This window comes from Uloborus diversus, chromosome 1 (genome assembly GCF_026930045.1).
Source record: "Uloborus diversus isolate 005 chromosome 1, Udiv.v.3.1, whole genome shotgun sequence".
In the NCBI taxonomy this organism is placed as follows: Eukaryota; Metazoa; Arthropoda; class Arachnida; order Araneae; family Uloboridae; genus Uloborus; species Uloborus diversus.
In genome coordinates, this window is record NC_072731.1 from 211680896 (window position 1) to 211708173 (window position 27278).

Here is a 27278-nt window from a genome sequence, read left to right on the forward strand (position 1 = left end):
ATTTAGCTGTATTTAACGGACGGTTCATATGATGAATCTAACGGTCACAGTTTAAGTGGTTTGGAGGTCCTCTTTGCATTGAATTTGAAACTTTAAAAAGAATCGAAAATAAATTCCGAATCATATGCTTTTTAAAGTTAAATACAAGCTAAAATTTGATCATCCTATGCAGATGTTTTTTCCCCCTGCCTGATTGCTAGAATAATCTTCAGTTAAAACTGCTTTAGCTGTAACCAAAACACGACTTCCAGATTTGTTTATTTACAAAAATAAAAATCGCGCGAAACTTGGAAGAAGTTCTTACATATTACTGTAAAATCTAAGTAAAATTGCAAACATGGACGGATTTAATACTCCAAGGGCCGGCACACCTCAACGAACAAAGTATTTAAAACTTTTTGTGCTTAATTTTTACGAAGGAATCTTGTAACTTATTTGTTTACTTCTACTTGTTCGGTTAAAGAAACAATAATCACTTATAATACAAGTAGCATTGTGAATGGTATGAAATAAAGTAATATTTCATTCCATACCACTATGAGCTGCCATGAATATACCAGGTATACTCCTGAATATTTGCCAGTGAAACATTCTGTTCATTTGATTATCAAGGAAAATTTTGTTCTATTTGACATCTGAAGATCATAAAATTTCACAAAACCTACATTTTGCGATCAACAGCCATATGCAGTAGGGTGGGCCGAAAAATATTTTTCTGATTTCGATGATGGGTAGTGTGGAAAAGTGGCCCCTGCTGGCTGTAGGAGCAATTCACACACAAAAAATTTGAAATGTTTTGGACAATTTCTTGATCTGCCGCAATCGCGTTGAAGTTTCGACCAACTACTGCTTTTTGATATTTTTACCAAAATTAGTAAAAAAGTTTTTAAAAATTTTTCTTCTGCTTTTGATGATGGGTTGTGTGAAAAGACTACCATTAGTAGCACTAAATTACCTAGGGCTCGACCGATGGCATATTTTGGCCGATGGGCCGATGCCGATTGTTGGCCGATTATTCAAATATGGCCGATGGCCGATTGTTTTCCTCCAATCCGATTGCTGATGGCAAGAAAAAAAGAAAAAAAAAAAAAATTTGAATTCTGGTATTTTTAATTTAAATTATGTTTTTCGCAATCACGAGTTGCGACAGGACCCTACTCATTGGAGTTATTGTTTCTAGAAACTGCTCCTGTCCCCCCAAACCTGCCCCTTTTCCTGGGCGATTACGTGTGTATAGTTGTGTGTGTAGGCACGCATGCATGTGTACACTTGTGCTTGCGTAGACCTGTGCACACACGTAGGCGTGTGTGTCTCTCCCTGTGTGTAGGCGCTTGTACATGTGTAGTCTTGTGTGTGCATAGACTTGTGTATACACATAGACGTGTGTGTGTGTGTGAATGAGCGTGTGTAGGACATGGACGCTACCGACCAGGAGAAGTGGATTTCGGGGGACATTGCTCATTTCCGGAGGAGTATCGCCTGCAGAGGATGGTGGGCGGGAGTGCTGCAGAGGGAGGCCCGGGGGGGGGGGAGGTTAAATAAAATCAGCGTAACGTCAAGGACAGTCAAATGAGAACGATAAGCAATCGTGATTGCTCAAAAAAATCTAACAGAAACAAACTGATAATATTGTCAGGTATTTAAAGGATCATTGATTCAACTCACTTTACTTCTTATCTACGAATAAGAAATTGTAATCATAAAAAAAAAAACAGATTTTGACCTAAATTTCTATTTTACGATCACCCAATTTAAACTTCACTTGTTTTTTCGGCACATCTGTACATGCATTTGTACCTAAGAACATATAGATTACCGAAATATCCATTTTGAACGCCTCCTTAGTTAATTATCACAAATTCTCTTGTGATGTCTTCATGCGCATTAACTTGCGTCACTCAAAAACGTTATGAAATAGTAAGTTGAAAACTCATACGTACGTAGTATAATGTAAAAGTTCGAGGACAAGTTGTATTAAACCTTACCCTGAATAGTTCACATTACCGAAGTACATCTATCTACAAAATAGTCACCTTGAACGACTATGCACTTCTGCCAACGTTCGTATAGCTTTTAGGAGGACTCCTGGAAGACATTTATCGCAATGTCCTGTAAGGCCTCTTGCGCTGCTGCTTTAACTTCATCGTGGGGAAGAAGGTGACTTTCATGTTGAGGATGCACGGTTCGATTGGTCAATACTCTGATATGGCAAACAAATAACATAACGTTTCGTCCGACTTAGCTCCGTGTGACTTTTAACTGTTTCCAGCAAAAAAAACATTTGCATTGGACGCCGCTTTCTTCCGTCAGTAGAAGATAAAGCTGCATCACAGAAGGTAGTGAAAAATGGCTTCAAGGAGTGTTTCCAAAAGTTATATGAACACTGGCAGAGGTTCATAGTCCCACATGGTGACCTTTTGAAGGTGGATGTGCTTCGGTAATGTGAACTATTCTGGGTAAGGTTTTATACAGCTTGTCCCCCGAACTTTTGGATCGTAGGGGAAGCTGCTGTACCCACGGACGGTTGTACCTACGGACGTTGGTCGCGAAATTCCGGGTATTGTTGAGAGAGATCCTAATTGGGGTTTAAAGTGTGTGTCAGAGCCCTCTCCAGTACCCCAGGAAGTTTCAACACCATCAAACGAACATTTAAGATTCTATCACATTTTTTCGGTTTTAGTAGGACCTAAGTTTAAAAAAAAAATTAGCAATTTCTTTTTTTTTTTTTCGTCCGTCGTGGATTGTATTATTCATTTTTATTGTAGGTATCATGATTTCCTATATTTTGAACGTTTTGTTTCTGATATTTAATGTTTTAAAACTGTGGTCTTGTCGATGTGACTGGCTTGCAAAACCAAAATGGCGTACCTTTGTACCCTCGGACGGCAATTTTTAGTCTCTTTTGGTCACACCAGAATCTTCTTACAATGTGAAGTATCTCAAAATGATGCCTTTTCATCAACGTCCGAAATTTGCTTTGAGCAATGATGATGAATTTGAAATAGGGCTTGAAGATATAGTGTTAAGTAACCTCCACCTGTTGTATTACTGTCATTCATATTACAAATACCAAAAAATCGAAAATTACCGTCGGTTCAATGGGAATCTAACAAAATGAAACAAAACCGGTTTCGACATCTCATATTTGTTTCCATGGTCTCCAATTCGTCAATATATCAACAAATGATCGTCAGTCTGAAACGCTATATTAGTTTTCCATTGAAATAAGTAATTTATAGCCACAAAAAAATCAGTAAATAGGCTTTTTAGAACACTCCGATCGAAAACAAAAAGGGAAGTGCACAACTGGAAAGTACACACACCCCACATGCGAAAATTTAATCTTCTACAGCTTACCATTTTTGAGTTACGACTTATGAGAGATACATACTTATGAGAGAGAGGTACATCCAGCCGCAAGAAACAACGCAATAATTAACTTGTTTGGTACCTAAATGCAGTATTAAAAAACTCTTTCAGGGGTGACTAAAATAGAAATTCCTACTGAAATTTAGGTAAACAATTTTATATAAAAAGCAATAACTCCCTTTACTTTGTATTAAAAAGTAAAACAACAAAGGTCTTTTTTTTTTCAAAAACATCGGCCAATTCCATCGGCTTTTCGATGTTTTTTAAGGCCGATGGACCGATGTTTCCTGCAAGTCAGCATCGGCCGCCGATGCCGATGGCTAAATTGTTGAACCATCGGCGCCGATGCATCGGTTGAGTCCTAAAATTACCATGAAAAATTGTGTATGGTATTGTTCTTTACTTTGCCTGATATGCAGAGAAGTTTTGATGATTTTCACTTTGTAACATTTAAATTAACCCTTAGCAAGAGACTTGCGGTCTCACAGATCGCTCAAAAGCTCATCCGATCACCCCTATTTCATTTTCAGTCTGATTGAATGGTTTTCCCTATAGCTTTTCGTTGTGTGACCATGAACACCTCCCTTGTTTATCAGTTATCTTTAGGCAAGTACATCTGGTTTTAATTTCATTACATTCTTTAGAAGCAGTCTGTAAGACCGCACCTCCCCTTCAGTGTTATAATTTTGGCAGTAGTAGACATGGCTCTTATAACTTTTGAACCACGGATATAGGTTCATTTATCTTATCCGCGTTATGCGAAAGCAATGCAAAATATTCTAGATGAGGTTGAGAGTTGTTTGAAATGTTCACAAACGTTACCCAATGATGTTCCAGGGACACTGAAGCCTGAATTATTCCTCGAAATACAGCGCGAAACACTAATAGTTAAAGGGCTGTCAAAGTTTTCCCGTAACGTAATGTAATCGATTTTCTGGTACTAAAATGCTCTTAATATTAAAGAACTAAAATGAAATCATTAATAAATGACAGGTTCATTGTTATTATGAGCAGTTAGTTAGTTACCGAAGCATATGATTTTCTCGAAAAATCTTAAGACTCTTGCAAAATTTCCTCGGAAAAGGTATATTTTGATTTAAAATTCAAAAATATTTTTTACCCATGCTAATAAAAGTTTAAAGAACATCTAAGGGAAATTACAGGAATGTATCTTAGATACACTATTTAAAAAAAAAAGTGAATAGAGCGGTCTCTGAGACCTAACGTCCCCTGCCACGTCCAAATTTTTCACCTCCCATGTTGCGGGTTAAAGTTTGTCAATTAGTAAAAATTTTGTTTTTGCCACAGAAGTAATTATATAATTTATCACACGTGATGAATTTTTAGATGCTTAGTATATTTTAATTAATGACTTAAAATTTTTAAATTTGAAATATGCTTTTTGAAATCTTAGTTTCGCTCTCTCTTTTCTTTGCGTTCAAAGCCAACGGGAGTAACTCAGAACTCACTCTTAATAATCACTGGGTAAATATTTTTAACTAAGAACAAAGTTAATTTCTTAACTAATAGCAGTCGGAAGCAGGGCCATCCAAAGAACTGACTGGGCGAAATTTTCCTGCCCTTAAATATCTGCCTTAATAATCACTGGGTAAATCTTTTTAACTAAGAACAAAGTTAATTTCTTAACTAATAGCAGTCGGAAGCAGGGCCGTCCGAAGAGCTGACTGGGCGAAAGTTTCCTGCCTTCCCCCCACACACACTCACAAAAAATTTAGTTTGTTATAGCATCAATGCATAATACATACTTATTTTTTTTTTGTATATTAATGAACCGAACCATCAAAGAGCTAGGCATAATACAAATTAAAACACAAGCAATGAATCTGTTTCGAATATTTGTAAAACATTAATGCCCCAAAAACTTTTCGAAAAATGGAAATGTTGAAAATCCGAATATTTATCTAGTAAAATGTTATCCCACTAGATAAAAAACAATTAGATGTTATACATAAAAAGTAGTCGAAAACTTTGTACTGCATAGTGAATAAAATATAACAACGTATATAAAGTACAAATTCAAAATGAAAAAAGGTTAAAAAACCAGCAAACAGCTGTTTCGGCACTCTAAAATACAAATGCCATCATCAGTGCAATTAAAAACGAAGACAGGTTCAACCCGACTAAAACACAGTCGAGGCGAACATTGGAATGAGAGACGAGTTGTAAAAGATATGAGAGCAGTACCGGAAACGATGACGTCAAGGTTACGTCAGAACTACAGAGGACAGTTGCACTCAGGAGAAAACGTCACGGACAAAAAATAAATCAAATAACAGACTTCCAAACATTAGGAAAAGGGGGAGTGCTAGACAAATCATTGACGATTAAATTAGCATTTTTCCATATGTAATATGACTCCCAAAAATCTAAATCATGAATGGACGAACACTCGTGAATAACCTTGGCGGAAGAAAAAATAAAATTATGGCCACAAGACCAACAATGTTGAGCAATAGAGGAGCGTTTGAGATCCTGTTTTTTGACGTAGTTTTCGTGTTCTTTTATCCGGAATTTGAGGGATCGTCGAGTCTGCCCAATGTAGGCCAATTTGCACTGGCAGGAAACACTATAAATGCCCCACTTGTCAAGGTTCTGAACAGGGTGTTTAAGCTGTGAAAATTTTAATTTATTAACAGGAGAAAAAGTGACGGAAAAATGAAACTTTTTTAAGATTTTGGCAATTTGTAGACTGATTTTAGGAAAAAAGGGTAAGACAACGGAACTCGAATAGTTCACAGGAGCAAGTGTTTGATTTTTGTTAGCTGAACTACATAGCTTCTTATAAATGGTATCAATAATATCTGATGTGAATCCCCGATCAACCGCAATACCTCGTAGGTAATTCAGTTCTGATGAAAGTAAATTGGAATTTGAACAAATGGCTAAAGCACGGTAAATAAAAGATCTAAAAGCAGCCAATTTTTGTTTAGGAGGGTGAACGGATAACTTGTGGGGGGGGAAGAGAAACAGCAAAGGGTTTACGGAAAACAGTAGTTGTAAACATATTGTTATGACGAGTGATGGACACATCAAGAAAAGAAAGATGATTTCCAGATTCCAATTCAACAGTAAATTGAATATGTGGGTCAATAGTATTTAGGATGGATAAAAGGTTATCAAGGTCACTGGCAGACGAGTCCAAAAGCACAAAAATGTCGTCAACGTACCTGACGTAAAAATCAAATTGTATAATTTTAAATAATTTAATTTCGAAATAGTGCATGTACAAATCACTTAGAATTGGACTCAAAGGGTTGCCCATAGCAAGACCTTCCGTCATACGGAAAAAATTACCGTCGAAAACAAACGTGTTTAGTTTTAAGCAAGAACGTGTTAAATTGCATAATTCATTGATCTCTTCACTAACGTGCCTGTTGAAGGTGCGTTAGACTGCCTTAAAATGAGATTAACTGAACATCACTTTTCCGATTTTGAGATCAATATGTTTACAACTACTGTTTTCCGTAAACCCTTTGCTGTTTCTCTTCCCCCCCACAAGTTATCCGTTCACCCTCCTAAACAAAAATTGGCTGCTTTTAGATCTTTTATTTACCGTGCTTTAGCCATTTGTTCAAATTCCAATTTACTTTCATCAGAACTGAATTACCTACGAGGTATTGCGGTTGATCGGGGATTCACATCAGATATTATTGATACCATTTATAAGAAGCTATGTAGTTCAGCTAACAAAAATCAAACACTTGCTCCTGTGAACTATTCGAGTTCCGTTGTCTTACCCTTTTTTCCTAAAATCAGTCTACAAATTGCCAAAATCTTAAAAAAGTTTCATTTTTCCGTCACTTTTTCTCCTGTTAATAAATTAAAATTTTCACAGCTTAAACACCCTGTTCAGAACCTTGACAAATGGGGCATTTATAGTGTTTCCTGCCAGTGCAAATTGGCCTACATTGGGCAGACTCGACGATCCCTCAAATTCCGGATAAAAGAACACGAAAACTACGTCAAAAAACAGGATCTCAAACGCTCCTCTATTGCTCAACATTGTTGGTCTTGTGGCCATAATTTTATTTTTTCTTCCGCCAAGGTTATTCACGAGTGTTCGTCCATTCATGATTTAGATTTTTGGGAGTCATATTACATATGGAAAAATGCTAATTTAATCGTCAATGATTTGTCTAGCACTCCCCCTTTTCCTAATGTTTGGAAGTCTGTTATTTGATTTATTTTTTGTCCGTGACGTTTTCTCCTGAGTGCAACTGTCCTCTGTAGTTCTGACGTAACCTTGACGTCATCGTTTCCGGTACTGCTCTCATATCTTTTACAACTCGTCTCTCATTCCAATGTTCGCCTCGACTGTGTTTTAGTCGGGTTGAACCTGTCTTCGTTTTTAATTGCACTGATGATGGCATTTGTATTTTAGAGTGCCGAAACAGCTGTTTGCTGGTTTTTTAACCTTTTTTCATTTTGAATTTGTACTTTATATACGTTGTTATATTTTATTCACAATTAGATGTTATTGCATCAAATACTTGAAAGTTTTAGGAAGAATGCCACAAATACTCAACAACATCGAAAATCGCTCAGAATAGTGTTTTTGGAGCTCTAATTTCAAAAAATCACTGGCACTAATATTACAAAATATGGCCTTACGAATTACATTTTAATACTTGAGTGTAAGAAAATATTCATGCAAGGGTCCTCATGCCGCCTTTCTTTAATATCGCAAGCAATGGGTTTTTTAAATGACATTTACAAAAAATTTAAGTTGAATAACCCCTAAATGTAAAACATTGCTTAAATGTTTTGAACCATAATTTTGAACAATTTTCTTGCCAAATGCTCCAGATTCTCCTATCTATAAAATCTTCAAAGTTTGTCTAAAGTTGCGTTTTTGAAACATCAATTTCGAAAACTTGCAGGGGGAGAAGGAATTGATTTCAATCTATTTAAAAAAAATAATCGATCTGAAACAGTCTCTGAGCCTTCTCTCCCTTACCGTAACATACATAAACATGGAATATAATCGCGTTTTTAAGACTAAAATTGCGTTTTTAAAACTAAAAGTTTCAAAATTGTGACCGGACAGCTTTTGACCTTTTTTCCTATCCAATCAAAAAGTTTTTTTTTTTTATTTTTTGAATATGCTCATTTAAAACTTTTTTATGGTTACGTCACTGCACGCAGGGGAAGAATTCAAGCAAATTTAGTGAGAACTTGACAAAGGAGAAGTGCCTTTTGTTTCATTCTAAACAGTTATATTCTCAGACATTGTATCGCTTCAATGATACAAAGGAAATGAATGTTTAGGAAACTTAGAGAGAGGAATATTTTCGTGCCCTGGGAAAACATAGAAAATCATTGCAATGATTCTATGTATCTATGATACACGAAATGAGGGCGCCTCTAATTTTATACAATCGGGGCATTTAATACGATGAGGGGCGCTGCAAGGTGCCCCTTGTGAAAGTGTCGCCGTGTTCCGTCGAAACAAGGGAGGCTTTGCGGTGCCCCCTCGTTTCGTGGCGCCCGGGGGGATTGCCCTGCTCGACCGCCCCCCCCCTTGAGTTCATGTCTTTGGGACATGTTCTCAGAATGCTGGCAATAGACTACAATAACTGCTCTCACGTGGACCCCTGATGGCAAGAGGAAGCCAGGGTTGCCACACACAATGGAAAACATGGAAAACTTGGAATTGTCAGGGAAAATGGAAATCACCAAAAATGGCCAGGGAAGCGTCAGGAAATATCACAAATAGTTGAAATTTCTGGAAATGTCAGGGAATTCCTTTCCAATATTTTCCATCTGATGGGTGAAACTGCTGCGCCATTCAGGCAAAGATGTAGTACAGTAAATGTCACGTTTCAGATATACGAATGATCCTGATAGTTGAGAAAAAGAAAATTCAAGCTCATTTTTGAAGATTGAATCTGATAAGACTACAAAAAGTAAAAAAGAAAAAAAACCATCCATACAAAAATCATAAAGTTCTGATCTAATATCATTACATTTTATTTTGCTTCTTCTGAAAAAAAAAAAAAAAAATCCAAATCATGCTTAGCTAGAAATTACTAATGCTTTCCGCTATGCATCTGTGTTCTTATTAGTACCTTAATAGCCTTCATTACACATTTTTTTTTCATAAAATGAATAATGATTATAAAAATTTTAAATCTTTTAATTTTTGCTTTTATAGGTTAAAATGTTTTTTGAAAACATGCCAACATTGAAACTGGCTTTGCTGAAAATTGCTTATGCGTTTGAGATTTCAGTCCTTTTTCAAAAAAAAAAAAAGGTGCAAGTTAGAAATTGCTGATCTTTTAAAGCATTTCTAAGAAATGTAATAAAATTTTTTGTTTATCTTAACTTAACCTAACTATTAATTACAATTATTGATATTTTTAAAGCTTTATTTGAATCATAAAGGAGGTTTATTTGCATTAAGAATATGTTTATTGGTATTTAATAGCGTAAGTTGACATTCAGTAACCTGAAATTTTTTCTAAAAGCAACTAGAAAACCTGGAAATGTCAGGGGATTTCATTCTTGAACTTTTGTGGCAGCCCTTGGAAGCGCGGGCGTCCAAAACAAACCTGGCGTCAGACGGTTTAAACGGTCAGATTTTTTAAACCTCAGTGTCACTTTTGGTGCATCTCCGAAATCCCGACTCTTTTCCTTACACGTCATTAAAGTCAACCAAAAATGCATTTTTAGGACATCAATCTTAAATCATTTCAGAGGGAGGAACCCTCAACCACCACCCTTTCCCTGACATTACTTACCAAAAGCAGTCTTAAATTTCAGTTTTGAAAATTTTCGGGGGGAGATCCCTGACCGTCACCGACCACTTAACATCGTCTGTCTTTCTTTCTTTCTACACATGCACTTTTTTTTTCAGCTATCTTAGATAAAATAAGTTTAGTAGGTAGTTGTTTTTAGATGTTTGGGTTATAATTTAAGTCATTTGTTCTAAACTACTTGCACTTGTTATGTTTATTTTAAACCAATAAATGCTATTCTTAGTAGTACCTAATTATTTTTATAATTGCAAGTTTTTGTATGATTAAGTGGATCAAGTTTTGAAATATAATTATTACTTCAAGTCATGTTTTAATTTTTTTTTGCAAAAAATAGATTATAAAGTAATAGATCATATTAAAATTTGTTTTAAAACATATTTTCTGTGAGAGCTTTGTACGGCAATACTTGTAGCCATTTTCTCTTTCAAGCACTTGCGTATAATACATTAAGTATTTCAGTTATGATCGTACACTTAATTTTATGTACAATTTTGTATAGTTGGATAAGTTATCATTGAAGGCAGATGCTTTGTATATTATTTGCAAGGTTTTTTTTTTCATAAAATGGTATTTTTGTTTTCTGCCTCATTAAGCTATCAGACAATACTCTTCTGTCACTTATTCATCATGCAAGTAAAAACATTAATTTCGTAGATATTTTTCTCTTTTTACAGGGTTCGTACTTCCTTAAAAAACCCTTAAGAAACCCTTAATTTCATCAAGCAAAATTAAGGTCCCTAAAAAACCCTTAAAAAGTCCTTAATTTTCTGAAAATTTCCTTAATATTTTAACCACTGTATCAAGTTTGGTCCCCTTTTTCTTATTTTTTTCGTTTTTACCCCTTCAAATCTTTATAATCCGCGATATGTGCCGAAAACGTATGTTTTGGAGACATGCCGACCACGTTAAACACGTGCTTCGCCGAAAATTGCTTGCCTTGTTTGAGATTGCAATCTTTTTGCATCCTGCAAATATTTCAATCTTTTTAAATGTTGGAAGGTTTTTTTACAATATGCTACTTTATATCTGTTTATTTTTTTCATTATTTCAATAATATTTTTATTTCTTAAATTTATTTTAGAAAAAATGCAAAAGACTATCGAAAAAATATGGTCCAACTCCCAGTCTCTGATTGTATTTAAACTTGTCATGGTTACTATTTTTATGTATTTGAAAAAGCTTTCAATATATTTATGGTGAATCTCTAAAGGTTTTGGTTAGGCTTTACAGCCTGTAAAATTTTTTGGAATTTAAAGATTAAATAAAGCAACTTCAGTTTTTTTTTTTTTTAAATCGTGAAATAATATGAAGTTTTTTAAACCAAACTATGAGTTCCATTGCAAGGAAAAAGGATAATCAATTATATATATATATATATATATATATATATTTATTTTCAAATGTTTTTTTGTAAAAGAAATGTTAAACTCCCTCTCCCAATATATATATATATATATATATATATATATATATATATATATATATATATATATATATATATACATATATATATATATATATATATATATATATATATATATATATATATATATATATATATATATATATATTATTGAGTGATACAGCCAAGATTGAACTCTGGCTCCATCAACCGCTTTATTCAAGGACTCAGGAATTAGAAATTGCTTTCTCTCTTTCAAAATTTAAATTTATATAGAAATAAACAAACTTGCGAGAAATAGTATGATATAGCAAATTTGTTCGAAATAGGATTTTAGTAACAATAACAGATCAAAAGCAATAATAACAAAACACTAGTTTAAATATCTTGAAGAAAAAAGATTTTAGTTATTTTCCTTCAATTTGCCTCTCATTCTAATCATGTATGCTAAATGATAATGCTTTAATATGCAACTAATTTTCTACAGCTATCCCCATTTTCCTAATCTTTTTTATGACTGAAATTTGAGAATTAAATGTTATTTTTTAAGAACAATATGTGCTATCTATTATATTAATTACTACCCAATCATTTCAAGCCTAATTAATAAGGAAAAACTTTCGTATTATGTTTGAAACTGGTTAATTCGCCATTTTTTGTTGAATTTTGGAATGTCATGGACTCAAAGGGCACTCATGATCTCATCTCATTTCTGCTTGATTTTAAGAACTCTTTTTTTCTTGGGGGGGGGGGGGGGGTCTCCATTTTCCTCTTGGATCACTATGATGTGAAATTTTAAAATTTTATTCACTGATAATGGGACATCCCAGTTGATTGGGCCTCTCCCTGCTTTTTGGAAACTGATGCACTTGTGCATGTGTATATATATAATATGTGTATCATATACTTTGCCCCCCCCCCCGGAAAACTTTAAAATGGTATACGCAAAGCTATCTAGTTATTTTCCCGATAAGTCCTTTTTTTTGAGAGAGAGTCCTTAAAAAGTCCTTAATTTTTACTTTTAAAAATGAGTATGAACCCTGTCTCTGATCACTCATCCCTGTGATGTATGAAATTTTAAAGTATAGTTCACTGATAATGGGGCATCACAGTCAATTGCGTCTCTCCCTACACTTTAGAAATAATGTTATGCATTTGTGTATGCGTATATACGAGGGTCAGTCAGAAAGTTAGTTGCACTGCTCAAGAAAACAAAAAAAGGTTAGAAATTCTACATTAGCTTTATTGTCTTTCTAAAGTTTCATTCAAAATCTACTTTTTAGTGTAACCACTTCTGTTATTAAAGTATTTGTCGAGGCATGGTACACGGTTTTTGATGCCTTCTTGTAAAGAAATCCTGACCAATGTCCGATAACCATTGATGGGTTGCAGCTTTCATTTTGTCATCCAAATAGTATCGTCACTTTGAAAGTTCTTGTTTCATGGGAGCAAAAAACATGGAAGTTAGGAGACGAAAGGTTTAGGCGGCTAGGGAGAGTGATCCTACACTTCCCTCCTGAACTTGGTTTTATCTCTCGCTCAGCGTCGTCAATATCTATACGTCCTTTTTCAAACATGTTGCACCATTTCACTATAACTTGACATGGTATTGCATTTTCACCATACACTTCATGCTACTGCCCATAAATTTCAGTGTACCTGCATTTTTTCCCCCACAAAATCAAATCACTGAACGCATTTCCGATTTGAACGCTACTTGTAGCTGTTGAGACATGTTTGTGACTGATTATCAGAAAAACTAAACTCGCCTTGAGAAAGCCGCTGTGTCACACAATAAAGGTATTTGTCTGAGGTGTTGCCACAGAATTTCATGAAATTTGTCTCAGACAAAGCATATTTACAACGTAGTGCAACTAACTTTCTGAATGACCTATTTATAATATGTATCAAGTACTTTGCCCTACTGTAAAACTTCGAAATCGTGTACCGAAAGTTGTCTAATTATTTCCAATGAGCCCTTAAAAAATTTTGAGAGTCCTTAAAAAGTCCTTAATTTTCACTTTTAAAAATGAGTATGAACCCTGTTTTAAAATCGTGTCCAATTCATTACCATCAGTGCCCATTCAACCTCATAAGTGGGGGTGAATGGAACAGATGGATTTCTTAAGTTTTCTCATTATTTTTCATTAATCATAACGTTATTTTTCTTTTTAAATTTTGGAACTTTTAATTTGTTGCTGGATATGCAATGAAATGTTTCCGAGTGTTTAAAACAAAAATCTGATTTATAGAAAAAAATAAAAAAATTCCAATTCATTAAAACTCTCCCCTACTGTTTTTTCAGATTCAGACGTTTAGCAGCTTCTACCTCACCAGCATACAGAAGTCCTTTAATGAGCAATGCAGTAAGTTTGATTTAATTTCAATTACAGTTGATTTGAGTAGGTGTTTTAGCCGGACAAAATGACTCAAAAAGATTCTACCTAGGTTGTAAGAGGATTTTCAGATTTGTGCAAAGGAGCATCATAAGGAGCTGGTTTAACTGTTGAGATATATCAGAAGGAATTATGTTGGTGAGGTATCTACACTTTAGCTGAAACGACCTAGACTTAACCAGTGTTCAGTCATTGTTTTGAGCTAGTTTAATCTCAACCTAATTTCACATACTCATAATTTTGTAATTAGAAACCCTCTACCTAATTTTTTTAATTAAAAAAAAATACTATTTCAGCAGACTTGTAAGTAAGTTAAATAAATACCTTTGTGTGAAAAGTGAAATAAGAAATAACAAAGTTCAAAAGCACAAATTGCAGATTGCTGCAGACACGTGTTTCAGCGTATGGAATGTATAAGCTCATCTCTTTTACATTGAAAAATGCGTTCCTTATAACGCCGAAACACGTGTCTGCAGTAATCTGCAATTTGATCTTTTTGACGTTATTATTTCTTATTTTGGACTTGTACGTGTTTTGAATAATTTACCTGAATGTATGGTTGCTCTAGATGTGTTGAATAGTTTAAAGGTAACTTGATTTTCATTGGGGATTGCTTGGCATACAAAATTATTTATTTCCTATTTTAGTTGCCATAAACCTGTAGTATCAGTTTTGGAATATAATGATAATAATAATAATGAAAATGACGTAACTGAGTAGGTTTAGTTTTAAAGACTAATTTCGCATTTAGTTAAATTAGTGTTCAACTCAGGATTCGGTGGGTTGTGAGTTACGTTAAGTAGTAGATTATAGGAGGCCCCGACTTCAAAAGGTTATTCAAAATCAAGAGATCGTATATAATTAGTTAGGTTTTAAAATAATTAATCGTATAGTAATTAAAATCAGTGTTTATTTTATAATTGGGTGTTTAATTTAGTTTATTTTTGTACAGGAATCGTAAAATAAATGTGATGTATAGGTTTGGGTAGGAAATTGTATGTAAGTATGTCCAATTATTTTTTAACCGACTTCAAAAAGGAGGCGGTTATCAGTTCATACCGTATGTATGTTTTTTTTTTTTGTTTGTTTGTCCACTCACAGCGTCTCACCTAGTGAACCGATTTTGATGATTCTTTCTTTAATGGATAGGGGATGGCTCAACTTAGGTCCCATTACTTTGTTTGACCATATTTGTGCTTTAGAAAAAAAGTTATGGGCAAAAAACCATAAATTTCATGCAATTTCCCTATTAAATGATTAAATTTTGTAACGAAGTTCGCTCTTACCTTCCGTGGATAACGGTGGCTCAGTGGTAGAATTCTCGCCTTCCTCGCGAGCAGCCCGGGTTCAAATCCCGACTAGGACAAAGTGAATGTTACTAAGATTTTGTTTCTCGAATGTTCTACTGATTTCTGTATCTTTCCGATTCTGGAAAATTCCGGCATTTTCTCAAGTGGTAAAGATACATTTTTAGTGTCAATCGCTTAAAGTTTAAGATGTGCTTATAGTTTTTTTTTTTAGTATGTAACATTTTTAGGAAAAAAAAGGGTAAAGTTTCATGATGGTAACTTCTTACTTTTACAGAAATATATACATTTACACTAAAAAGGATGAAAAAAAAAATTTTGGAAAAAAATAGAACCGACTTCAAAATTGCTCTAAAAAGGGAAAAATAATTTTACTCTTTAAATACCATTGATAATACTTTTAAACATAATTTTTGAAGTTGGCACAAAAACGATAGAACAGATCATTCACCGCCATAATTCAACTACAACTATAAATTTTACCGGGCCCAGTTCCTTTACTACCACATACATTATGCATTGATAACAGCATCTTTGAGTAACGATATAAATGTTTCGTTTCTAACTTTGGATGATTTTCTGAAAAAAATATGAACGAAGCATGGTTACACTGGATTTTACTTTTTGTTTTTGCGCCAACTTCAAAAATTATGTTTAAAAGTATTATCGATGGTGTTTAAAGAGTAAAATTATTTTTCCCTTTTTAGAGCAATTTTGAAGTCTGTTCTATTTTTTTCCAAATTTTTTTTTACTTTTTAGTTCCTCCGTTTCTTGAAGTCGATTTTTTTTTTAAATTTAAAAATAACTTATTTTTTTCCTTTTTAGTGGTGTAAATATAAAATAAATACTTAGGGTAGAGTATGGTACATGACGGCTGGGGCGGATCCAGACAATATTCTCGGAGGGGGCCATTTTTGAAAAATGCGATGCTTTGGAAAAATTTTGAATTTTACAAATATCAATATCGCCCACCTTTAACTAGAGCATTTTTTAAGGAATTTTCACTCGGCGAATTCAAGTTTAAACATAAAGGCTGTAACCTTCCCAATAATTTTCCTCTTTTCTTAACAAACGTGTGCATATATCGTCGCCTCAAAGTGGTATTCTTGTAATCAGTACGGTTTGTTCTGAGACGATTGTATAGGACTCATGATTTAAGATGAAGCCGATATGAACCAACAGTAAGTATAATATTAACTCCGAAGTAAATGGGGCCCTGGGGTTTCTCCCACGGAAATTTTTTGAATCTGTAATCTTAAAAATACGAGGAGAAGAAGTTCGGTAACGCTCGCCTGTCTATTTTTTGAAATTGTAGCTATAAGAATGCAGTTTTAGACGATCTTTGATGATGGAGAGGGGAGGAGAGATTTGAAAGCCTATCTAAGGAAATCTTTCTGATTTGTCATCTTAGAAATGCATTTTAACTGTCTTTCGTAACATTAAGGGCTCGGGTAATGGCATGGGAGAAGAGGTGGAACGCTCCACCCGAAATTGTAGCTCTAAAAAGGCTGTTTTAGACGATTTTTAGTGATATTAAGGGGAGAAGAGATTAAAAGGCCCATCCCAGGAAATTTTACTAATTTATAGACTTAAAAACGCTTTCTAGACTATCTTTGGTAAGGCTAGGGGTTTAAGAGATTCTGAGGTTCACTCTCAAAACTTTTTCAAATATGAACTCTTTAAATTGCAAATGTAGGCAATCCATGATTCATGAGTAACTTTTGAGGATCTGCAATTCTTCGAAATTGAAGCCCCAGAAATGTAATTCTTGACGACTTTCAATGATGTTAGGCCGTGATATACTCCGTTGTGTGGAGTCGTGTTAAAAAGAGACTTAGGTTACGAGTACAAGCGTGCCGCTGGTACGAAAAACAAAGTACAAAAATTTCGGTGAATGACAAAGTCTTTGGAAGCAAGCGTTTGCTACATATATTTCTCAAAATACCACATTTTTATATCGAATTACATATGAAACTAGACAGAAATTTTCTCTAGATTTCAAAATCATGGTTATATTTCATTGCCTTAACAGCAAAAAATATGCATACCTTCCAAACAGAACGGAAACCATACGGCTATTCTTGCTCGCATTGTGGGAAACACCGCGGTCATAAATCTTTCGGTTGCTTAATAACACATATCCCTTTACATTCCTCCATGGGGGAAGTAAACACATCTAACAAGACGAGCCCATTATGCTAAATGAACCCAAATATTTGGTGTACACTTGATATTTTTGAAATTTTCGTGGGTTGGTCATGCCCTCCCTCTGCCATTGTTTCCATTCTTGTTAGACTTCACATGAATTACAATGAAGTTTTTTTTTTTTTTTTTTCAATTTAAGCTAGGAAAGATGGTTTAAAAAACTATACTTGAAACTTCCTCAGTGTGGTTTCATGGCTCCCCGGCGTTGTTTTAATACTCTTGCTTGACTTCGAGGAATAATAAAAGAAAAATTTATATTTAGGTCTAAAAAAAGGTTTTTAATTTTTTTTGAAACTTTTTCAGGGTAACCATGGCCTCCCTCTCATTCTTTTCATTATTGTTAGACTTTGTATGTTTTATAAGCCGGGGTGCCCACCTGATGGACACCCCCGGGGGGGGGGGGGGGTTCATGGCGCAGACTGTGCCACTAAAATTTTTAGGGCGCTGTTTTAAAGGGTCTTTTTCTCCTTTTTTTTCGGGGGAGAGCTCTTTCTTTGAGGGAGTGTGCCCTTGCCCTTAGGGGGGCACCCCCTGTTATTTGCATTTTTGCTCATAAAAGGGAATTTTAACTATTCTTGAAATTTTCTTGGGGGGGGGGGGGCATGGTCCCCTCCCTGGATCCGCCCATGCATGACGGAGAGGCCTTCCTTACGTACTTCTCGAGTTGGGATGAGCACAATAGAGAAAGAAACACAGCGTCTCGGAGACTTCGGAAGACTGCAAAGAAAAGCTTTTTCAAATGTGCAATTATTTACAAAGAAAATTGTCTTCATCATGAGTTCAACTTTATCAAAGTATGTTTCCGAAAGCAAATGCACAAGTCACTAAAAAACAACAGAAATCGCTTTAACTTTGCCCATAAGAGTTTCCTCGATTTTTAAAGGATCCCATCTTCTGATGCTGACCTGATGATAATGGGATCACCTGGGAAGTATACCTTTTCAAACAAAAAGAAAAAGAATTTTCCAAATTGGCCTATTCGTGTTTGAGTTATATGCGGACATACATAAAAAGATTCCGACGAATTGAGAACGTCTTTTTTGAAGTCAGTTGAAAAAAAAAAAAAACTCTGCAGACAAATACATAACCTCCTTTGAAGTCGGTTAAAAATGTAATTAAACTTAAAAACGATGTTTTAAAGAGAATTAAATTTCAAATAACAGGTCACCGAAACATTTTCAGATCATCATCAAAACCAGTTTAATACAGCTGCTTATGGTTCAAATCAAACTTAAAATAGATTGCATAGTTGTACATATAAATGCATAAAAAGAGGGCAAACAAATCGGCATTTGGCTTTTGCCAAATGTCTTTTCATCCATAAGCTTACTTTTTTTTCTTTATTTTTTTCGAAATGAGCCCCAAATTATCTGGCATGCCTCAAAATTCGAATTTTCCGGCATGCTGGTCAATCTCACGGCATGTCAGTTCTTTTCGGCATGTCGGCTAAAGAGGGGTAATACAGTAAATTGATTACGTGGAAAGTTCAATATGTGTATTGTTTATTATTTTCATGCATGGAAAACTGAATAACACAAACTAAGAATTTATTTTCAAATATTTCCTATGTTTGCATCAATTTTTACTTTATAAACGAACTGGATTAAACCATACCAAAATGTATATAATTGATGTTCGAATAGCTGGTAAACGCAAAAACTAGACTAGCTAATATTTTAAATTTACAAATTAAAAAATTTTAATTTTTGAAACTACAATTAATTTTAAATGAAAATAAACACACCACATATGCACACACACCCACAAACACACACACACACCAAATTTATTTTGAAGTTTTAAGTTTTCTCTTCTGTCGGCAGTTCCATTAATGCCTTTTTTTTAAAAAAAAAAACTTCAATTTCCCAAAATGCGGTAAAATGTTCCCGAGTTTTTTCTGAACTTGCTGAAGTTTTACCTGTTGTATAGAATGTTCATTATTACTTATAAAAGAAAACAAACTTATACATATTTTAAAGCATTTTTTTCAAACCCTTGAAGTTGTAAGTTTCGAATTCTATGCAAAGTTTGTTTCTTTCGAGTTCATGTTCATTCCCTTAAGAAATCCTTATTTAAACTTTGAAAATCCCTTGAACTCTCAATCTTTTGTGCTTAAATTTATTCGTGCTAAGTTTTCTGAATTTTATACCTAAGTCTCCCTTATTTTCATTTTTCAACATTAACAGCTGTACCATTCAAAAAAGTTACATCAATATACCTACCGTATAAGAGTAAGAGACATGTAAGATAATTTTTCATAGTGACTTCAGTGTTTAAATTGACATTGTCTTAAATCTATAGTTTTAAACGTAATGACTTTTATCTGAACGCCGACGATGTACTGTCTAGTTAGGATAGCTGCAAAGCCCAACGAATAGTAAAGGGTGTTTTTTTTTTTTTTTTTTTTTTTTTTTTTTTTTTTTTTTTTTTTTTTAGAGGTATTAGAACTTTAAGTCGGGAACACTGTTTGATCTGTGGGCCATTTTGATGGTTGTCATTTTTTTGTGTTTAGTCTGGTTTGCCATTTCATCATGAATAGACAACAGGACGGTGCAACACGCCACACAGCGCGTGTCACAATTGATTTATTGAAAGAAACTTTCGGTGAACGAATAATTTCGCTTAATGGACCCATGAATTGGCCTGCGAGATCATGCCATTTAACTACGCTGGACTATTTTTTGTGGAGCTGTGTGAAGTCTCAGGTCTACACCGATAAGCCACAGACGATTGACGCCTTGGGCAAGAACATTCGCCATATATCACTCACATACGGCCCCCATTGCTGCAAAAAGTGATAGAAAATTGGACTTCCCGATTAGACGTTCTCCAATTCAGCCGAAGTGGCCATATACCAGAAATCACATTTAAATAAAAATGGCAAAGAATCATCTTTCGAATAAAGCCAAATTCATGGCGATTTATATCATTTAACGGTGTTTTATTTGAACCTAAAGTTCTATACTTCTAAAAAAAACACCCTTTATTAAGCTAATTAAAAATAACAGCATCTTCCTACTATAGACCTTTTCTGCCTGGGGTGGTCTCCTGTATCTATTTGAATATTATTTCAAGACGTTTGAAGGCAGATTTTGATTAGGGATCTTAAGAGAGTCCTTCTTACCACATGATCATGTGATTTATGTGGATTTATTTTTACTGAGCGACCGCTTCCCTTATATTTTCAAGAAGTTCTGAATTTTCTTATAGCTTTATGAACAACTCTACTGGCTGTAAACTTATTTCACATTCCGAAAAACTAACTAGGTTTGTCCTGGGCCATATTTCTGCTCACATTGCAACAGTAAGAACTCTTTCGCCTATTTCAAGGAGTACTTGATAGGATTCTTAACGCCGAAATCCAATAAATTAGCGATAAAAGAACAGATGCTTGTATTTTAAACATATTTAAGCGTGTCAAACATGGATTATTAAAAAATAATTATTTAGAGGGGAGGGGATTTATTTACAAAATCTGAGCTCGCTAAAATGGATCTTTCAAAATTATTAGTCTTGGAAACATTCTCGTTATCTTCGCAAATTTCTTAATAATATTATTTTTTATGCTTATCTTCTTAATGAGTTACAGTGTGTTTTCTATTTCTGATTTTATGACCTATGCTTGGCATTTTTCATTTCCCTTGCCCCCCTTCTCCCTCAAACACACTTAGACACAAAATTTACAGTTCATGAAACTAATACCTTTTTCACAAAAATAATTCAAAATGCACAAAAACAGCCGGCTAAAAAGGGCAAAACTTTCTGAATAGACCTCTGTGATTATTAAAAAGAAGAGAAAACGTGGAAGAAACTGAAAATATGTTAATGTTATTTAATAAATTTGTTTAGTCACCTGTGGTTACAATTTAATCAATGCTATTCGTTTTGTAAAGGGTGTGCTTTAAAGCTCAGTAACCTGTAAATAATTAACTATTTCTATTGTTATGTTGCGAAGAATCTCCCTTATGAATTGTATTTTTTTTTTTTTTGGTGAAAGAGCACATTTCCTATATGTAATTAATTGAAAGGTTTCTATAATACGCAATATAAAAGTAAACGCATTCTGAAATGTAATTCAAAGATGTTTTTACAGTGTCATTGTATGTAAAAATCATTTTTTGTATGACAGGTTAAAAAAGTGGACCCTAAACCTGAAAGCTTACCATTGGACGATTTGCGAAAAGCAACAAAGGAATTATTTTTGAAAAATGAGAAGTTGAAAACAGACATACGTAGTCTAGAAGAAAAGTATGATGACTTTTTATTTTGGTAGTTGTGTATAGTTTGTGTGGTTTATTCAAAGAAGTTGAAAAATCATGAAAAATAAACTTAAACTGCGCAGTTTTTAAAACTGAATCAGCTTTTTACTAAGTTAATTTGAATACCGACAGATAAGAATTTAGAATAATGTGTTCAGTATCATTTTTAAGCCTGAAATTTTGTAAGGTTTTTTCGGGAAGTAATGTTAGTGAGTCGATTAACTTCGAACCCAGTAGAAGGGACCTACACGGACTCCTCGTGTGGTACAATGTCAGGCGTATCGCTAAAAGGTGGGGTAAGGTGGATAAAAGTTATTATTCCAGCAGTTTCGCTACGCTTATAAGCGTAATGTTTCAAAATAAACTTCTTCAATACATCACTTCCAGCGAGATTTCGAAGCATTGAACCTTTGTTGCACAATTGACCTTTTCCGGAATGTCCTTTTGAGCCTTGGTGGAAGCTTCTTTTACTTTCTCAACTGTTTATTTGTTTATTTTTATTTATTTTTTTTTAAATGCTATCTTTTCTTATTTAATTTTCAAGTTGGGAAACAGGAAGTTGAGTGTTGTCACGTCAGGAATTGTTGACACGCTTTGAAACGGCAAGGAGGCTGGTCACCAACACTTTCCTCTATAGAGGTTGTTGATGGCCTTCCAGAGCATTCTTTATCGGTGACCTGTTCACTGCCATGTGTCTGCCAATTGGAAATAAGCATTTTTTAAAGAATGAAAATAATGTACAATCTCGAATTCAAGAATGAATGTATACAATATTTTTTGTCTTTCACTTTATTTTGGAAATGTAGAATATAACTTTCCTTAATCAAATCCTTCTTTATCATCCTTTATGACAGTCCAAATTGAGAGAGGAAGGCTAGAGCGGATCTTTAATGTTTTCACCAACAGGAAATTCCAGGACAGTAATCTAGTCCTAACGTAACCTAAACGTTTTGGCTCAGCAAAGAACAGTTTTTGAATGTACTACTAATTTTTACTTCCTTTTACAAAAAAGGAAGTATTGTATTCGCGAAAACATTTTCACTCAAAAACCGACCTTAATTTCCATTTTGCTCACTCCCGAATGAATGTTGAGTTTTTTTTTTTTTCGACTCTACCACACGTGGATAAGTGCCTAAGAACGTATAGACACGCGAAATATCCATTTTGACGATTCCCGGGTTAATTATAACAAGCTTTCTCGTGACGTCTGTATGTACGTATGTATGCATGTATGTGCGTATTTGCATATGTATGTCGCATAACTCAGGAACGGTATGTCCTAGAAAGTTGAAATTTGGTACGTAGACTCCTAGTGGGGTCTAGTTGTGCACCTCCCCTTTTGGTTGCATTCGGGTGTTTCCAAAGGGGTCTTTTGCCTCTTTTTTGGGGGAAATCATTGTTAATTTCGATGTAAACTCAAGTGGTGTTATAATTTGGCAGACACTTGGCGATATATCGCCAGTCCTTTGGTCACCAAGTTTTGTTGCCAACTTGGCGACAAATTTGGCGCTTTTTCCTTTTGGTTTCAATTTGGCCACTGTTGCTGATATTTAAGAAATAAATTATTGAATCACATTAAAATTGCCAATAATGGGAAAATGACATCAAATTGGAGTAAAAAAAAAGTTATGTAATGCACACATCAGCTCGTGTATTTAAACATACTTTTGAATAATTTTTAATATGTTCGGGTGTTCAGGTAGAACTTTTTTCTCGAAGATCATTTTATTATTATTATTATTTGTTTGCAGAGGCTATAAAGAAGAAGATTTGAAATGGTACATTGACAAACTTCACGAGTACAATGAAATCAAGGATGTTGCTCAGATGGTTATGGGAAGAATAGGTAAGGTTTATTGTAACAAGTATCGGCGGAACGATTCAGACAGGATTCAGAATTGATTTGATCTAGTTTGATTGTTTAAGATCATGCTTCTTATTTCAATTTGCTCAACAACGTTTCAAGTTAGTGATGCGACATCGATGTCGGTGTTTTGGAAACATCGATGTTTTACTTTCGATGTTTTTGGACCATCGATGTTTTGGTTTCGATGTTTTTTCGATGTTGATGTTTTTGCATTTCAATTGAAAATTATCATAAAATTTGCTCCAATTTTCTCGCTAGTTAATTATGTTTACTTATGGAGTTGCCAAAAAAAAAAAAAAATCATTTTTTGCACCCACTTTATAAGATTAATTTTTCTGTGTAGAGGATGGTTTTTGGGAAGATCACTACAAGATAGTAGAAGATGAACTAAAGAGTGAGGTAGAGGTCAAAGCTATTGGATGAACCTGACACTGGTAGTCTTGTGCCAAAACTTGCAGTCTTTATCAAGGCTCCAGTTCCTAAACTAAAGGAAAATCCTATATGTTACTACGGTGAAAATTATAGCTTTGAAAATTCAAAGCTGGTAAAAGTTGCTTTAAAGTATTTGATAGTGATGGCAACTTCTGTTCCATCGGAAAGAGATGTTTCTCTGACTGGTGGGATAGTCTGCAAAACGAGAAATGCGCTTCGGGGAGACAAAGTAAACACACTTCATTTTCTCCAAACTGTCAGCACCAATATTCGGGGAGACAAAGTAAACACACTTCATTTTCTCCAAACTGTCAGCACCAATATTCGGGGTTACTTATCGCCTTCCACCAACAAGTCGTCCCTCTATTACTGACAATTTGTGTTTAATTATTAACTAACAGTAGAACACATACTGTCCACCACTGGCAAATTGAGCTCCGCTGTCCGACCGATTCATCGATTCCATTACTTGAAATAGGGGTGAGAAAAAACGGCTTATAAATTTGTGGAATTAGTTGGCAGTGTATTGCCCATTTGGCGAACCAATATTACTATACCTAACTATTAGCAAGCGGTACAGGATTTTGTCCCCAATAAAAGGGTTGCAATGGTTGCCCAACCACGCCTAACAATGCCTCTTCATACCGATTGCTCTCCCTTGAAAGAAATGGACTTGTTCAAGGCCATTGCTCAATTTGGCGGAGCTGAACAGTATTTCTTGCTCTTAAAAATAATTGTTAGAATCACGGCCGGCTCTAGTCGATTTGCCGCCCCAGGCGATGTTGACAGGAGCCGCCCCTGGCCTATATGTATTTTTTATCTTAAATCATCAAGCATACTCTCGCGTACTGCTGATTTTGAGCTACAGAAAAAAAAGGAACTAATTTGAGCTTTTCATTTTCCCTCTTATTTTTTTGCCTCTTTACATTTTGTTATTATGAAATTGGTCGCATCTAAACTCTGCCGCCCTACGCGGTGGCATAGGTCGACAGCCCCAAGAGCCGGCCCTGGTTAGAATTAATTTTATATTTTTAAAATAATTAACACAACTTTTTCTCATTATTCAACTGACGATAAGTGCTATTATACATTTTTTCTTAGATTCTTTTATGATGTAAATTTACTTTTAGTTTCATTTAGTTTGAAAATATTTCCCTATTACTATAACTAGTTTGTATTAATCAGCGTTTGTCTTATATTATCAGTTTTTGTCCTACTATAATACTAAGATGTTGCGAATTTGATCTTATTAAATTATATTCATGGTTTGAAATTCAGTATTTTCAATATATTCGTGGGTTATGTATTCTTTTGTATTGCTTAAATTAGTGTAGTATACTCAAAAATGTATGTTATATATTAATAAAAAGATCGATGTTTTAAAACATCGATGTTTTTTGGTCGATGTATCAATACCATCGATGTTTTAATCTCTAACATCGATGTTTTGAAACATCGACGTTTTGCCATCGATGTCGCACCACTAGTTTCAAGCATAAAACATGCATTATGTATAATCATTCATAGGATTTTTTCTTTTTTTTTTTTTGTCTGTGCGCATTGCTGCAAGAATTTTAATGAGCTGTTTGTGGAAATATATTAATTTTTGCACAAAATTGATTCACATCAATAAAAAATAAATTAATTTATTACTTTAAAAAGGTGAAAGTTTTTATCTGATCCTAGGAAATTGCGTTGTTTGTCATTTTTTAGGAAGGTATTTATAAGTGCTTATCCATAAAACTTGCTACTAGTTGTTGTTTCGACTTTGTTTTTTTCTTACAGCAGATCGATAATAGTTGTAGTGTGGTTTGTGTATTGTTGATTTTTTTTCTTGTTTTTCATAAATGTGTATAAATTTTAGTATCTTGTTCCTTTTTGAACTTTTTTGTTTCTGAAATTAAATATGCTTTTCTAAAAAGGTTTATTAATCACAAATTTTTCTCCGTAAAGTTATCTGTTTGTACAGTCGTCTCTATTTATAGCCAGTTTAAAAGTACCAGCATAAAGATGGTAAGGCTGTAACCCCATAGTTTCTGTTTTTGAAACACTGCTCAATGAAGGTTGTGTTGGTAGGTTTTCAAGAGATTTCAAATCGAAGGCATGAATTATGTTATTACTTATAACCTTTCCAAATTCTATCTCTGTCTGATTATAAATTACAGAGGAATTTACAACTAAGCACATAAATAATTGTGAAATTTTGCCTCACAAAATTAGTAAAGCCCTGCAGTGTGGGGGGGGGGGGGATCTCCCAATTATACTCCGTTTGAGACAAACAGGGATAAGAAAAGTTGGCTACGTAAAAAATTTCAAGTGACTGTCAAGTGAAGTTGACTCTGTCTGACCAAATAGAAGATTAGACACAAAAAAAAAAGTATTTTTTTTATATTTTAATTCGAAGTTGTTCTTTTAGTTTTTCATAACTGTCATTCCTTTATTTCCATCGTTTTCCATCTTTTACTTTCCTCTTTTCAGCCATTCTCACTCAAACTACGGTGAGAAAAGTTCACGAGAGCTTCGGGATGACGGATAGCGATTGATTACGTGATTGGGGGTCCCAAGCAGACAGAGTTCTGGAGCAATCGTGCAACCGAAGACAAAGGACTTGATTCGTTGTTACATTTCATAACTTAAAATTTATTTAGATTTGTGTTCACCTGGTTGTTTCAAGCTCATTAGTTTGCTGCTCTCGAACAACTACTTCTGTGATATTTGTATGTGTATGTTTTGTATAATTAAACTTGTTGAATAATAAGTTATCGTTATTTCTAAAACTTGTTGTAACTATGTGCATTTGCTTTATTTTTCTGGTTGCGGTAGTGTAATACTACATCCTATGATGTATATAGCAAATGGCTCATCACGTATTCAAGACTTAATTTTACAAATATAAATAACTAAATATTATTAATAATAATTTAAATTGGTTCTTTTAACCATGGGTTAGGGGAATGACATGTGAAGCGTATTTTACATAACATTTATTCCATCGCCTTGTTGATTCCAAAGCCATCAAAACATACGCCCAAACGGAATCGGTAAACATTGTTCAATATCAGCAATGCTTCATATTCCTTTTCTTCATTATGTGACATTGCTGGAACATTGGACGTGCCTTTTCTAATCAAATAAATACCACCTGAGTGTTAAAATATAAATTACGCTTCTTCAGACCATAAAGGATAATTTCTGCTGTTTTGAAATGAAAATTTGGAATGTTAGTGTTTAAAATTTATTTCCCTTTATTCAAATTTAACAT

At 34.3% G+C, this 27278-nt stretch overlaps 1 protein-coding gene across 1 annotated transcript; it reads left to right on the forward strand.

The window, feature by feature from the left end:
- The first annotated feature begins 264 nt into the window (after nt 1–264).
- On the forward strand, nt 265–26727 carry LOC129224717 (DNA repair protein SWI5 homolog). Its single transcript, XM_054859267.1, has 5 exons — nt 265–384; nt 13856–13916; nt 21588–21706; nt 23469–23563; nt 26495–26727. The coding sequence occupies exons 1-5, from the start codon at nt 338–340 to the stop codon at nt 26557–26559; spliced, it is 387 nt and encodes a 128-aa protein (XP_054715242.1). The 5' UTR covers nt 265–337; the 3' UTR covers nt 26560–26727.
- The last annotated feature ends 551 nt before the right edge of the window (nt 26728–27278 follow it).

Coding starts and splice junctions, on each gene's coding strand:
- LOC129224717 (XM_054859267.1), top strand. CDS start 338: ATGGACGGATTTAATACTCCAAGGGCCGGCACACCTCAACGAACAAA. Junction 385..13,855: donor GGCACACCTCAACGAACAAA/GTATTTAAAACT, acceptor CTGTTTTTTCAG/ATTCAGACGTTTAGCAGCTT. Junction 21,707..23,468: donor ATACGTAGTCTAGAAGAAAA/GTATGATGACTT, acceptor ATTTGTTTGCAG/AGGCTATAAAGAAGAAGATT.